This window comes from Octopus bimaculoides, chromosome 4, assembly GCF_001194135.2.
Source record: "Octopus bimaculoides isolate UCB-OBI-ISO-001 chromosome 4, ASM119413v2, whole genome shotgun sequence".
NCBI lineage: Eukaryota > Metazoa > Mollusca > Cephalopoda > Octopoda > Octopodidae > Octopus > Octopus bimaculoides.
The window spans coordinates 45,458,341-45,474,649 of NC_068984.1; the positions used below are offsets into that span (position 1 = coordinate 45,458,341).

At 37.1% G+C, this 16,309-nt stretch overlaps 1 protein-coding gene across 1 annotated transcript in view; it reads right to left on the reverse strand.

Annotated features, from left to right (window-relative positions):
- Nucleotides 1–16,309, reverse strand: part of LOC106884515 (integrator complex subunit 7) — a 46,024-nt gene that overhangs the window by 21,603 nt on the left and 8,112 nt on the right. Inside the window, exons 5-12 of the mRNA XM_014935939.2 lie at nucleotides 15,602–15,731; nucleotides 13,324–13,563; nucleotides 10,301–10,418; nucleotides 8,542–8,649; nucleotides 6,699–6,805; nucleotides 5,236–5,332; nucleotides 1,679–1,830; nucleotides 952–1,137 (exon numbers count right to left, since the gene is read on the reverse strand). Coding sequence (XP_014791425.1) covers nucleotides 952–1,137; nucleotides 1,679–1,830; nucleotides 5,236–5,332; nucleotides 6,699–6,805; nucleotides 8,542–8,649; nucleotides 10,301–10,418; nucleotides 13,324–13,563; nucleotides 15,602–15,731 — 1,138 coding nt within the window. The remainder of the gene's footprint in view (nucleotides 1–951; nucleotides 1,138–1,678; nucleotides 1,831–5,235; nucleotides 5,333–6,698; nucleotides 6,806–8,541; nucleotides 8,650–10,300; nucleotides 10,419–13,323; nucleotides 13,564–15,601; nucleotides 15,732–16,309) is intronic.

Consider the following 16,309-nt stretch of genomic DNA (forward strand, 5'->3'; position numbering starts at 1 on the left):
TGTGCGGGTGACACGTAAAAGCACCCACTACACTCTCTGAGTGGTTGGCGTTAGGAAGGGCATCCAGCTGTAGAAACTCTGCCAAATTAGATTGGAGCCTGGTGTTGCCATCTGGTTTCACCAGTCCTCAGTCAAATCATCCAACCCATGCTAGCATGGAAAGCGGACGTTAAACGATGATGATGATGATGATGATGATGATATATATATATATATAGTTAATTCAAATAAACGAGTAAAAATTAATGGACAACAAAAGGATGTGCACAAGAAATGTATCAGCTTGATGCTTGGTGAAAAGAGAGAGTTTGACATTTCGAGTGTAGCTCTTTGTCAGAAAGGAGAAAGGGAAAAGTCCAAAGAAGGAAAAGAAATTGCCAATGCACATGATGAGTACATAGGGATAAATTATCCAGGTGGGTACTATAAGTGCACTCAGTAATAGTCTGGTTTCATACTTAGAAGTAAACTAAAAAATTAGTAGAGGCTGGTGCTTGGCCATTGTGAATTCACTATCCTTTACCTAAACTATCCATATGAAAAAGACATCCTACAAGTAACTCATAAGTCATGGGTTCAGATCCATTGCAACCTTCAAATGCAGAATAATAAACTGTATAAACCTTAGCTTAACACTTCTTGGGAAAGTTATCTGTGATAGATCACCATCTATGCAGGGGTGTTCTCTCATATGTATATGAGAGATAGATTTAGCCTGGATAAGGGTGTATAAAAACCAGAAACAACACTACCATGATTCATTGCTATATTACTAATGGTATGTTGGTCCAACCCATGCTAGCATGGAAAATGGACGTTAAATGATGATGAGAATTTAGAACAAATATTGTTAGAAAATTCAGAATTACAGTATTCTTTGTATCAAATTATGGCATAAAAAAGCTGAAATATAAAGGAAACACATATATAACTAGTATATCAGGAATTTACCTTGTTCCTAATAGAACAGAGAAGATGGACAGCAATGTGATATTGTTGGTAACGCATGGCTTGACGGACAACACGATATGCTTGCCAGGCGTCCCCCTGTGGAGCTGCTTGCATAACCAAGTTATGCAGGTCTTCAGGAAGGTTTTCACCATGGGCCATAAGAAAGAGTAATGTGCAAAGTCGAGCCTGTACAAAAAAAAAAAGAGAATGCAACAAAGATCAAAGTTAAAAAAAAAAACAAAAAAAAAAAATACTTTGCAGATAATCTTGTTCTTGTAAAATTGAAATGTTTTTCATTGAAGAAATTGCATTTCATATTGACAAAATTTAGCCAAAATTTGATATGCAATTGTGTTATCCTACAGTTTGGTGGCTATAATCTAATTTTTTGTTCAAATAGCCAGTCATCTATGGATGGCTAACATCATTGAGAGTATATTTCCTATCAAGGGTAACCATTACTTGCCTGGTAATCAAATTATTTCCCCTTCGTTACTTTTTTTTTAAATATAATTTTAGTTGAGAGAATCTTGAGCTGATGGAATCGTTACTGGACCTTCTCCAGATCAAACACGAGTGAAAAGCCTTCTTCAAGTCAAAAACGGTTCTTAGCTAAAAGCAGCCACTATACTTAGCCTAGTGGAATATAGTGGCTTGCTTTCAAGTGATGAAAAGATAAAAAGATATATTTAAAAAAATAGCATAAATGAAAAGAAAATATCAATACCTTCACTGAAGGATCAATAATGTTTCCTTGCTCAGCTGAGAGAATATCCATCAGGATTGGTAATATTGGTTCCAATGCTGCACTATTTGTGGAACCAACAGCTGCCAAACTATCACAGACCAGTGCCATATGAACATCTGAGAGAGAATGGGCTAAAATTGAAAAAAAATAACATTTGCTATGTATTTTACTAGTAGCTGTACCCAACCTAACCTGGGTTTATGATTTATAAATACCTAAAGTTTATAAAGCACACGTTACATCAACTAAATACTTAATTGAGTTGTTGTTAGCACTCCATCGCTTACGATGTCGAGGGTTCCAGTTGATCCGATCAACAGAACAGCCTGCTCGTGAAATTAACGTGCAAGTGGCTGAGCACTCCACAGACACGTGTACCCTTAACGTAGTTCTCAGGGATATTCAGCGTGACACAGTGTGACAAGGCTGACCCTTTGAATTACAGGCACAACAGAAACAGGAAGTAAGAGTGAGAGAAAGTTGTGGTGAAAGAGTACAGCAGGGTTCGCCAACATCTCCTGCCGGAGCCTTGTGAAGCTTTAGGTGTTTTCACTCAATAAACACTCACAACGCCCGGTCTGGGAATCGAAACCGTGATCCTATGACCGCGAGTCTGCTGCCCTAACCACTGGGCCATTGCACCTCCACACTTAATTGAGTAATTATCAGTAAAAGTCATGAAGCCTTTCACTGTCTCCATAAGAAAAAAGATGTTCCCTAAAGCAAAATTTGAGGTATCTAAGAGCAAAACAGTGGTTCTACAACTTGGAACATGAATACATATATTCACTTCTAGATATTAAGATTAGAAAATAATCTTCTCGTATATTTGATTATCTTTTATGTATTAGTGCTATTTGCAGGAAATACCAGTGAGTAGGAGTTTAACTCATATCTCAGAATAGTAAACTCCTTAGTGAAGACTCCTTAGACTTTTTTGACATGTCACCATCTCAGTAGTAGGCCTATCGCTCAGTCTGGTTTAGCATTACCCCTTACTCCTAGGCTGTCTTTAGTAAAATTCACTCTGTTTCTATCTTTTGAACCCATGCAGTGCCATGTAAAAGCACTCGTGTGGTACCACGTAAAAGCACCCAGCACACTCTGTAAAGTGGTTCGCATCAGGAAGGGCATCCAGCCATAGAAACCAGGCCAAATCAGACTGGAGTCTGGGGCAGCTCCCCAGCTTGCCAGCTCTGGTCACACCATCCAACCCATGCCAGCATGGACAACGGATGCTAAATGATGATGATGAAGAACCAGAAACCCCACTTCCTTCCCTGCCCACAATTGACCCAGCAAAAGTTCATGCTGAAAGCAAATGGCATGGGCACTGCTCTTTTTTCCATGAAAAATTTACAAAAATTATACAGAAAACCATGACTAAATTCCAAGGAAAAATTACTTTTCTTAATTTCATTGTTTTACCCAAATAATATACACATGAAACTTGATTAGTAATATAAGCGATTAGTATACTGTCACAGGTGGTGTCATGGATGAAAAACAAAAACAAAAAAAAACTTATCTGGCACTGGCCCAGTCCACCAAGCTATAAATGTGTACCACAAGATGGTATAGTTTACATTGTAAGCAGTAGAAGTACTGTAAAATTGGCCAATGTTCTATTGGTCAACATTATTAAGTCCAAATCTATGAGTGAGAAAGTTATCTGCAGTAGACTAGTATTCAATCCCAGAAAAGATTTATCTTCCTTTTGCTTAATGCTATATAGCCCTAGACTGAAAGTTGATTCAGTGGATCACTGATATTTATGAAAAGATTTACATTTTCCACAGTTATCCAAAAAGTGACATTATTTAACCCTTTAACATTTAAATCAGCCATATTTGGCCAAAATATTCTTCTGGTTTTATGTTCAAACTGGTGAGACTTGGCTTCTCACAGCAGCCCTACAATATCATTCTACAACTTGCCTCGTCAAAATCTCAAAGCTACATGAAAATGCATGATTAATTCAAAACAATCATTGTTTAATCGTTTAACATCCGCTTTCTATGCTAGCATGGGTTGGACGATTTGACTGAGGACTGGTGAAACCGGATGGCAACACCAGGCTCCAATCTGATTTGGCAAAGTTTCTACAGCTGGATGCCCTTCCTAACGCCAACCACTCAGAGAGTGTAGTGGGTGCTTTTACGTGTCACCTGCACAAAGGCCAGTCAGGTGGTACTGGCAATTAATTCAAAACAATGTGAATAAATAAACATTACTTTCAAAAAATAATGTGAACGCTAAAGGGTTAACCCCAGGTTATCTCTGATCAAGTAGACATGTGGCAAAAAAACAATCCAGTAGTGACTAACATATTTTTAAACATATCATCCATGGTAAATTATCAAATTTATTTTTCCTTGTTTTAAGACAGCATGATATGATTTAAGATAATTTAGTTAGTTTCTAGCAGGTCAAGGGTACAAACATATAAATGTAGTTGATGGTAACTATATATAGAGAGAGATACAACCAGTGAGTGGTATGAAGTAGAATTGAAACAACATACGTATTAACTGAGATACTGTTTATTTTTTATCATCTAATTTATACCAGCAACACAGAGAAACAACGATGATATCAATGTCAATAATAGTACTGGTGATATGATAATGATAGCAGTGGTTGTGATGGTCATGGGATAATGATACTGGTGGTGGGCTAAGGTGTTGGTAGTGTAGTAAATAGATTGGAGTGCAATGTGATGAAAGGTGATGATGAAGTAATGGAAGTGATGGAGGTGATGATGATGATAATAGTGGCAGTGTGGTAATGTAATGATGGGGAAGTTGTGATGGTGGTGGTGGCATGATGATGGTAGTGGTAGTGTGATGATGATGTTGGTGATAAAATGAGGATAATGAAGATGATGTAACAATGTGATTGTGAGAAACAAATATAAAATTGATGTCAATGACAGTGTTTGTGATGATGACAGCGATGGTGATATGGCATAGTCATAATGGTGATGATGACTATGATGAACATCATCATCATCATCGCTTAACGTCTGCTTTCTATGCTAGTATGGGTTGGACGATTTGACTGAGGACTGGCGGACCAGATGGCTGCACTAGGCTCCAATTTGATCTGGCAGAGTTTCTACAGCTGGATGCCCTACCTAATGCCAACCATTCCAAGAGTGTAGTGGGTGCTTTTACATGCCACTGGCATGAGGGCCAGTCAGGCGGTACTGGCAACGGCCACGCTCAAATGGTATTTTTTATGTGCCACCTGCACAGGAGCCAGTCCAGCAGCACTGGCAATGACCTCGCAAGAATGTTTTTTCATGTGCCACCGGCACAAATGCCAGTAAGGCGACGCTGGTAACAATCACGCTCAAATGGTGCTATTTACGTGCCACTGGTACGGAAGCCAGACAGCTGCTCTGGCAATGATCATGACAATATGGTGATGAGGATGAAAACATGTGGTGATGAGGGGACAATGACAGAGATGGGATCAAGATATGATGATGATGATAATACAACTACAATGACAACAGTACAAAAACAACCTGCCTGTATTTGACTGTAACAAGTTAGCCATGGTGTCCACAAAATCAATGCACAGTTCAGGAAACTTGCTGCACATTTTCACTGCACATTTTAAACTCAACTGTAGATATATGAAGTTTTTTTTTTTTAAAGATGGAAAAAAATAAAAATAAATAAATAACTTTAAAAAAATTGAAAGTGGGATAAATCATGTGGAAAAGAGTTAAACTAATATCACAAATTACATAAGGCAGCTTACTATATCATATTGTGGTATACTACATGACAGTAACATATACTAATACATACACTATATTTGAACCCCTACCAATGTGTAGAGTATGGCAAGGCATAAGTATTACACTATATTGTAGTATAATATACCAAATGGTACAATCTTTACTAAAAGATATAGGCAGAACAAGACTGAAATGCTATGTTACATTGCAGTAAGGCATATAAAAGAGTAAATTATATTGAAGCAAGATTAACTAAAGGGTAGACTACATTGAAACAAGACACATTAATATATATTGTACACTGTTAAAATGCATGTTAATGGATTACTGAATTATAACAAGGCATACTAATGGGTATTACTATACAGGGTGTCCACAAAGTCTGGGTACATGTGGATTAACACATACTTTAAGAAATTATTATTTCTTATATTTAATTGTTTATGTTATGGTTTTATTTACTCCATGTACCCACATGGGGATTAACACATACTTTGAGAAATTATTATTTCTTATATTTAAATGTTTATGTCATGATTGTATTTACTCCGTGTACCCAGACTTTGTGGACACCCTGTACTGTAATTAAAAGTGCATATGTTTACACACTAGTGTAACAAGATATAATAACAGCTACACTCTGCTCAAACTAGAGATACATATGGATAAATAGTAACAAGATATACTAATTAGTAAACTACACTACAGATAGACATACTAATTGGTACACTACACTACACCAAAACATACAAATGGTATGCTATTTTGTAACAAGGGTAAAGAGCCCGTTTGGTCATGAATGACCATGGGATTGCACCTACAAAGTTACCCTCTGAGGCACAAGTCTGGGCAAGGTTGGTTATGAAAGATCAGCAGTTGCCTGCGCATACTAGCCACCCCTCTCCATGCACTGAGGATATCCAAGGGAAAAGCTTGGCACCAGTGACGTTGTAACTCATTGCTACAGCTGAGTGAACTAGCACAATGTGAAATAAAAAGCCTAGTCTAGGAATCAAACTCACTACATCATGATTGTGAGTCCAACACTCTAATCACTGAGTCATATATTTGTATGTGTCTTATAGTATGTACTGGGTACATTTTATGAGGAGTACATTTCTGTATGTTACATAATAATTAGACATAACATTAAAGAGGGCAGCACTTTGACAAAGACATTCTACACATGTTGAGATCCACACAACAGCAACAATTAAAAAAATCCTTTAACTATTAAGTGAAACCTACCTTGAGAGCCACCTGAGATTGTTGGGAAGAGTTCATACTGGATAATAAAATAAGAGTCTGAGCAGCAGCTTTTACATCATCCCTTAGATCCATATTATTTTGCTCTTCTGCGAACATGTAAAAAAAAAAAAAAAAAAATCAAATCCCTTTATTTCTTTAACCATTCCCTTCTAATTGTTTCCCCACCCCCATCCCTATCTCACTGTCTCCTCTTGGTTTAACTAATTTTCGTTTCTTAACCCACAAATACACCCATCTATGTATGGAACTTGGTAATCGCTTTCCCCATTATTTCTGTTATACAATAGTACTTTTACAAATACTTAGTTGAAAAGCAATTTATGATTATTTAGGTTTTCAAATACTAAGCCTTTATGCAGTTACTCAACCATCTAAAAATAACAGCCAAATATTACTCAGGATGTGTAGCTCAGAGATTAGAGAGTCTTGCCATGCTGGTCCACTACTTTTCCACATCGAGAGACCACATGTGGTTAGAATGTTTCCAAAAAGAATCACAAAACAAAAGCCAAGCCAACTAGCAGGAGACCCAGTGTTGCACTATCTCTCTTTGTGGAATGTTATGATATTCATGTTCACTACAGATGGATAGTGAAAAAGATCTGCAAAGTGTTCTCTCCATTTATTCATTATTCCAGGAGGATCTTTAATAACCTCATCTCCATCTTTTGACTTCAAGGGAACATATGATGATGAAGATTGCAGTCCAAAAGCTTTCCGCAATAAAACTATAGAAACTTTTAATGTCTTCCCTGTCATAGGCTGCCTGTACTTCCTTAGACAAATTTCTCTGCCAAGTGTCTTTAAGCCTCCTGAGTTCTTTACACATGTCTGCTTTCTTAGACTTGTACAACTTTTCTAGTTGCACTTTGTCCCTAATGTTTGGATCAAGAAGCTTTTCATGAGTGGGCCTCTTTGTTGCTAAAAGCTCATTTATCACTATATCATTGGAATCAAACCAATCTCGGAGTTGTCTTCTCTTAAAGCCTAACACCTCTGATCCCATTTTATATATTCCATCACGGAAAGATTGCCATGAACCTTCAAAATGAACATTGCTGCCTCTCTTCTGAAACAACTGCAAAACTTGTGGTTGTTTTAGCTGCTCTACATCAAATTTCTTTGATACTCATACACCTGCAATACGAATCTTCTTACGGAACTTGAACTTGGCCCTAACCATTTTGTGACCAGTATCACAATCAGCACCTCGCAATACTCTAAGACTGCACAAATTTTGTAAGTCAGCTTTCTGAGTTAATACAATATCATGTAAGACAATATCTGGACTTAAAAGACATATTCTAGTTCACAAAAACATTCCTTCAGAATCAGATTCCGAATGGCAAAGATATAGAAGATACTTGAATAATATCTGTCACTTGCATTTTAAACCCTGTCAGTCAGCAGCTGCTCTTAAAAGTTATCTAATGGCTCATCAACAGAGTGATTGTACTGTGTGATGGGGTGTGGTGTGTGAGTTGATGGGACGGCTATCATCTCTCAAGATGAAGCAATCATCATGTGTGTGTGTGTGTGCGTGTATTTGTGTACTCCTGTCTTGGTATCATGTGACGGTTGTAAATGAGCATCACCATCACACAAGTGATGTTCGTTTCCAGTCTTCTCTGAATGACTATCTCTGGCCACAGGGAACTATTACCTTGCTTGGAAACAAATGAGGAGCGGTGACATGACGTACATCCATCCATAGAAAATCTACCTCAACAAAATTCTGTCTGACTCATACAAGCAAGCATGGAAAAAGTCAATGTTAAATGATGAGAATGACATATAAAAAATTAGAAGAAAAAAAACTTACTTGAGCCTGAGTGAGTAGCAAGATGTGTCATCAGTTGCACAGTTTTAGCAGCCACAGAAACATTTTCATGGTAGCTATATTCCTGACAAACTTTCAACAGAGCAGAGTCTACAAGACAATGATAACAATAAGTCAGTTAATCTCAGACAAGTAGCATACTTAAACAGAAAATGAATTTTGTTTATAATTACACACATTCCATATCATCTCAAGAAAACAACATTATTGAAACAAAATGATAGTATGGGAAATGTGGCCGATGCCTGTGCCAGTAGCACATAAAAAGCACCTTTCAAGCATTGGATCTCACAGAGGCAATGACTAATGACCAAGACCTTTGGCAATATGCTATGCTGGAGAAGACCCATCAAGCCAAGTGAAATCGTAGTCATAGCAGATACTGGTGCTACACAACTGGCACCTATGCTGATGGCATGTAAAAGCACCCGTTGCACTCTGTGAGTGGTTGGCATTAGGAAGGGCATCCAGCTGTAGAAACCATGCCAGCATGGACAACAGATGTTACATGATGATGACGATGATACCATAAGAGCAGTTTATAAATTATCACATAATGTTACATCTGTTTGAATCGTTATGACATTCAATACAATACTCCTTATAATTCAAGCAATAATGACATCTGTAAGCATCAATATTTGTCTTCAAAAAACATAACCATTTCTCAATGGATGTTTTCCAAAACATGCACACAAATCCAAAATCATCCAGCAAGAATGCATGAAAAACAAAATATTAAATCAAGGATCCACCTGAGGTAAAGCAGAGATGACTCAAGAAAAGAGATAACAAAAGACCGATATTTGTAATAAAGAGGTAAACTTTCTCTCCCTTTGTCTGTTCCACACTAATTTTTTTTTTCTATCTCATACACGAACACACACTTCCTCATTCAACCTTCTTAGATGACAATGTACAGACAGAACACACTGGATCACTGTAGTTACCAAATTTCATTTAAAAAACATATCCTTGAGAACTTAGTATGCAGTTTCGAATACTTTAGAAAATAGAACATAATTTATTTTTCATTTATGAAATATTTGGTTATTATGTTTTCTGAATAGGACTTCATTTTAATATGTGTGAAGGCAGCAACCTGGCAAAATTGTTAGCACACCAGATAAAATGCTTTGCAGCTTTTCATTCCGAGTTCAAATTCCGCTGAGGTTGACTTTACTTTCCATCCTTTTGGGATCAATAAAATAAATACCAGCTCAGCACTGGGGTAGATGTCATTGGCATGAACCCTCCCTGAAATTGCTAGCCTTGTGCCAAAATTTGAAATCAATATTTATAATGTGTGAAAAAACAAAACAATATATAGAGAGAGCAAACAGAATTACCTATCAGAAAAATTCATGGAGTGATTAACAACTAATTGTAGGCACAGATGTTGGATACTGATTGTTGTGGTAAACCATCAATTGGAACTCAACTGAGAGCTAATATGGTATCTGCTCGGATAATATATCCCTCTAAACTTACTTTTATATATATATATATATTGCACAAGAAGAGAGAGTATGTCAACTTATAACATTCAAAGGCAGGTTTATTATTTGGCTGGCTTTCTTTTGCCCCTACCTAACGAAGGGCCAAATTTCAGCTCCCAGGCCAGGCCAAGTACCAGTGTTTACATTCATATCTGATACCATTTACACAATACATCATCACACTAAACAACACAACACTATAACAGTAACCAAGGGCATAAGAACAGAACATCGTTTCTTACCTTTAAGAGTGAAAGGAAGCAGGTCCATACTGATTGAAGATGACAGTTCTGTCAACACGTATAATACACCTTCCTTCAAAGTAACAAATGGCGTTTTCAAGACAAATCGACACAAAACCTAAAAAGATTATATAATTATGATTTGATAAAGCATGAAGTTTTTGAATCTCTCCTCACTCCACCTTGCCACACTTTACTACTAAGTCAATATGACATGAACATGAACACTTGAAATTTTATTTTATCTACTGAGGCGATGTCTTTTACTTGCTTCAGTCATTGGAGTGTGGCCATGCTGGGGCATTGCCTTGAAGGGATTAGTCAAACAAATCAACTCCAGCACTTGTGTTTTTTTTAAACCTAGTACTTATTCTATCAGTCTCTTTTTGCCAAACGTAAAAGACTTTCTCACCTTCCCGAGCATCAAAGTAATACACCTACTTGTTGTTTATACACCTGTCTTCGTCTTTTGTTTTTCTGTAAATTTCAACTATATATACACTTTTACTCGTTTCAGTCATTTTGACTGCGGCCATGCTGGAGCACCGCCTTCAGTCGAGCAAATCGACCCCTGGGACTTATTCTTTGTAAGCCTAGTACTTATTCTATCGGTCACTTTTGCCGAGCCACTAAGTTACGGGGGACGTGAACACAAGAGCATCAGTTGTCAAGCGATGCTGGGGGGACAAACACACACACATATATATATACATATACGACGGGCTTCTTTCAGTTTCCGTCTACCAAATCCACTCACAAGGCTTTGGTCAGCCTGAGGCTGTAGTAGAAGACACTTGCCCAAGGTGCCACGCAGTGGGACTGAACCCGGAACCATGTGGTTGGTAAGCAAGCTACTTACCACAGCCACTCCTGCGCCTATATGGTGAAATCACACACAGACATACACGTGTGTGTTTAACTATGCAAAATTTGAGAATATTTTTGTTTTGACAAGACACAACAATTCTGCAGGGAGTATAGTTGAATCAACTGAAAAATATTGCTGGTACTTATTTTATAGACTCTAGACAAATGATATCTAACTCCTCCTCTTTATCAGCTAACGTCTGTGTTCCATGCTGGCATGGGTTGAATGGTTTGACAGGAGCTGGCAAGCCAGAAAACTCTACCAAGCTCCACCTTCTGTTTTAGCATGGTTTTTATAGCTGGACGTCCTTCCCTAATGCCAACCACTTTATAGAGTGAACTGGATGCATGTTTTATGTGGCCCCAGCACTGGTTGCATGACATCAGTACCCACTCTGTGAGTTTTAAGCTCAAAGTAGTAAAGAAGAGTCAATGAGTTAGATAGTTTAACCTTTTAGCATTCAGATAACTCTGTCACATGTGATGCTTATTAATTCACATTGTCTTGAATTAATCATGCACTATCTTGTAGCTTTAGGATTTCAATGACGTGATTGTATGTCTTTTGAATGACGTAGGATCTGGTCATTCAGAATATAAAACAGGTAGAATATTTGGGCCAGATATGATCAGTTTAAATGCTGAAGGGTTAAATCATCTTAAACCACTGCACTCATTCTGGCTATTTCATCTGCCCTACTGAGAAAATTTACCTACAATTATTTAAGGAATAAAAGAAGTTTGGCTCTTATGTCGGAGTTTAACTGATATCATTATTACAAATGTCAGCTAAATTATTAGTTCAATACAGAAAGAAACAATTATTCAAACCACAGAACGTTTCAGAACTTCTGTAGAAGAACATAACTTTTTATTATCCATTTTCTATGGTTTCCAAATTTATACATTTTCATAATGCTGGAGTAATTGGTTTTAGAGTTGCATGCCTATCCTAATACTAACCTTTCAACAGGTAAAGAATAGTGAAATCTGATGCTGATCAAGTAAACTGAGGCAAATAAAGTTTTCTTTTCAATATTTTGCATAAAGGTATAGCACATCATCATCGTTTAACGTCCGCTTTCCATGCTGGCATGGGTTGGACTATCACAATGGTTGTAATCATATTTGAACTTATAACCTTGTGGTTAGCTCGTATCAGGACAATTACCCGCCTAGGACAATTCCCACGGATGACAACTACCCCCTAGGACAATTACCCACCTCTTCAATATATTAAGAAATTTTAAATCATCATGTTGTTCTTAGGGGGTTATTGTCCATGAAGGAGAGAGTAAATGTCTTAGACTCGGTGAGCTATCCAGCACTTTAACTTTAGCATAACGAGCACTGTCATTGTTATTATGGAATATGCAGAAAAAAACCATGTTGTCAGCCAATTTAAAGATATGAAATCAAAAAATTTTTAACCCGCACTATCTGTGTGTCTGAAATAATTTTGAAAGTAATCAAAAACTTGAAATGGTTCACTCAAATACTTAACTTAAATATTTAACTCTTTATTAATCTAGCATTTAAAAAACAGGTTCTTAAAACAGTTTTTCAAAAGAGTCTTATATAAATTTATGGCTGAAAGTTTTAATTAAGATCATCATCATCATCATCATCGTTTAACGTCTGCTTTCCATGCTAGCATGGGTTGGATGATTTGACTGAGGACTGGCAAGCCAGAAGGCTGCACCAGGCTCCAATCTGATCTGGCAGAGTTTCTACAGCTGGATGCCCTTCCTAATGCTAACCACTCCGAGAGTGTAGTGGGTGCTTTTATGTGCCACTGGCACAAGGGCCAGTCACACGGTACTGGCAACGGCCACGCTCAAAACGGTGTTTTTTACGTGCCACCTGCACAGGAGCCAGTCCAGCGGCACTGGCAACGACATCGCTCGAATGATTTTCTAATGTGCCACCAGCACAAGTGCTAGAAGGCAACGCTGGTAATGATTACGCTCAAATGTTGCTATTTACAGGCCACTAGCACAGAAGCCAGACAGCTGCTCTGGCAATGAACACGCTCGGACAGTGCTATAAACACTTTAAAATAGTTGATTTTTGTATCAAAGAACTAGAAGTGGTATCAGACAGGCTGGTATCAAAAGCATTAAATGAACAAATGAAACATATCAAAATATAAATACCTCAACATTTTCAGCTATCCACAAATGTGGAGTCTTACGAGCCAACATCTGCAGATCTTTCAACACCATGATTTTCACTGTCTTACGGGGGTCGTTTTCCAGATAGTTTAATAATAAAGAGATTTGCTGTGTAATGTCTAGTAAAGCATGTATAGCCAATTTGGACATAGTGTGGAGGGTGAGCATTACAAATCTTTTAGCGGGATAGCTTTTTAACAACAGAAGGCAGACTGTTCGTGCCTATAAACAAATAAAAAAACAAAGAGAAATATATTAAGAAAGCAGATCAAACACATAAAAAAAAAATTTAATTATCACTAATACAACAAGTTGTCATCATCATCGTTTAATGTCCGCTTTTCATGCTAGCATGGGTTGGACGATTTGACTGAGGAATGGTGGACCAGGAGGCGACACCAGTCCTCAGTCAAATCGTCCAACCCGTGCTAGCATGGAAAGCGGATGTTAAACGACGATGATGACAACAAAATATATAAACAAAAAAAAAAAAGAAAACAAAGAGCATTTTACTGGAAGAAATAGCAACAAAATTTTCCTCAAACCATGCCCTAGCATTTAAAAAAAAGGAAGGACATATTAGATGGAGTAGTCAATGTCTGTGACAAAGAAAGAGATAATCACAGTCAAAATGCTTGCAATCATAGGTCTCTTCAACCAGAATTAAACAACAACATCTGCTGCTACTCCAATAACAACACTGTTATTCAATAAAATGTTTTCCCATGTTGACATTAAACTGAACATTTCGTAAGTTGTAAAACTGAATCCCTTACCAACAGTAAATCTGTTGGATGGGGATAATGTGTATTACTGTCAGATCTAAGGATGAAGCCAATGACTTTTATAAATTATATATCAATTAGTTCTAGAATAGAGTTAATAATAGTTTTGGATTTAGAGAAAAAGCCAACAATTTTAAAGTGTAGGAAAAGAGTTAGTCATTTAAATCAACCTTAGTACTTCATTGGTACTTTATTTTATCAACTCAGAAGGGATGAAAAGCAATGTTGACCTAAGTAGGATTTGATCTAAGAATGTAAACTGTCTCAACAAATACTGCACAGCATTTTTTCAATGCTCTAACAATTTGGTCAGCTCTCCCTCCTTAGAAGTAGAAATAATAATCCTTTTTTTTTTTCTATAGGCACAAGGCTTGACATTTTTTAGTGGCGGGAGGTGGGGGCGCTAGTTGATGACATTAACCCCAGTGCTCAACTAGCACTTATTTTCTCAATCTTGAAAGGAGGAAAGGAAAAGTCAACCTTGGAACATAGAGACAGATGAAATGTTGGAAATAATACATTTCTAAATCTCTCAGAGAAATTTAAGCAGTAGTGATACGATGAAGTAGTTGTATACAGTCAACTTAATGAGACAGTCCCCTGAAGGAAATAATACTACTGTTGGTTAGACCTAGGAAGCTGCACCACATCCTGTCGGCCTTGACACATTTCCTGTGTTCTTATGATTACAACAGAGAGAGACATACGGACACAGGAAATGTGTCAAGGCCGACAGGATGCGGTGCAGCTTCCTAGGTCTAACCCAGGGGTTTTCAAACTTTTTGACTTGCGGACCCCTTTATATTTCAGGCTTTACCTTAGGGACCCCCTTATAAACGCTTATGAAATTTATACATAAATATTTGCTTAAAATAACATATATTTTTACATTTATTTATTTAACAGTATTTAACAAATAGGTTTATTGTCAATTAAAAGATTTCGATTAAAAAACATATATAAAATCAAATTGCCCATAAAAAGTATTTGCTGTCTACGGACCCCCTGTGGTCCACAGACCACAATTTGAAAACCCCTGGTCTAACCAACAGTAGTATTATTTCCTTCAAGGGACTGTCACATTAAGTTGACAGCATACAACTACTTCAGATGAAATGCTGTTTAGCATTTTGTCCAGTGTGCCAATGATTCTGCCAACTCACCACCTTAAGTAGAGCCAATAATAAACAGCATAATGGTTAAGAGGAGAATAAAGCAAGTTATGGTTGTTGTTTAGTTCTAGTTTGGTCTTCACAGAACAAATCTGTAATCAAAGGTAATCTAGCTCTACCATTTTGTCTTTTTTTGTTTTATCCTTTCCAGACCATGCATCTAGGAGAGCATTATTCAATCTCTTCTTCCATTTTTTAAAGATACCCAAGCATGACTATGATTTGAGAGAGATTTGGCAACTATTTCAAGCAGGTAAGTAACTACCAAATAACACAATTAGCTTTCAGTAGGCTGCAGCTTACCTTAGCAGCAGTTTCAGCATCGTGGTGCATATGCTGCAAAATTGGTATCAGTTGTAGTTTTAGTTCCATAGGGGTTTCAACTTTTTCAATCATCTGTGCAATGCGATCACAGATACTTGCTGAAAACAATCTGCAAGAAAGATGTCCACATTTTAAAATTAATATTTAGTAGCTTTGTGGGTAAGGTGTTTGATTACAGACAAGATCATGAAATTCATTTCTACAGTACACATTCATCCTTTTTAATCTACTTGAAAATAAGTGTTATTCCTATAGAGGAGTTAACCACAGTGGAATATCTAATTATCAAAATACATTGCTAAAGCAAATAAGTCTCTGTAATTGCTACAACTATATCAAACATACTGGCATGAAAATAAAGTAAATGGAATAAAACACTGAGTTATGTACATTAGAAATGGAGCCTATTGATTAGCCAAACAGACTGAGCTGAAGTGAGCAAAGTGTTTTATGTAAGCATCAAAATAAAATGCGTGGCATGAAATTGAGTTTTTGACAATATGAATAGTCATTAAGTACCCACAACCACTATCCATCACTTAGAATGAATTCTTTTATCAACCTGGTTGAAGCCCATCTCTCAGAAATCTATACTCATGAGATGACATGACCTCAGTGCTACAAGTGAACAACACTCAACAATTTTCTAGTGCTACTTCTGTTTGCAACAATGACCTCAATGTTTAC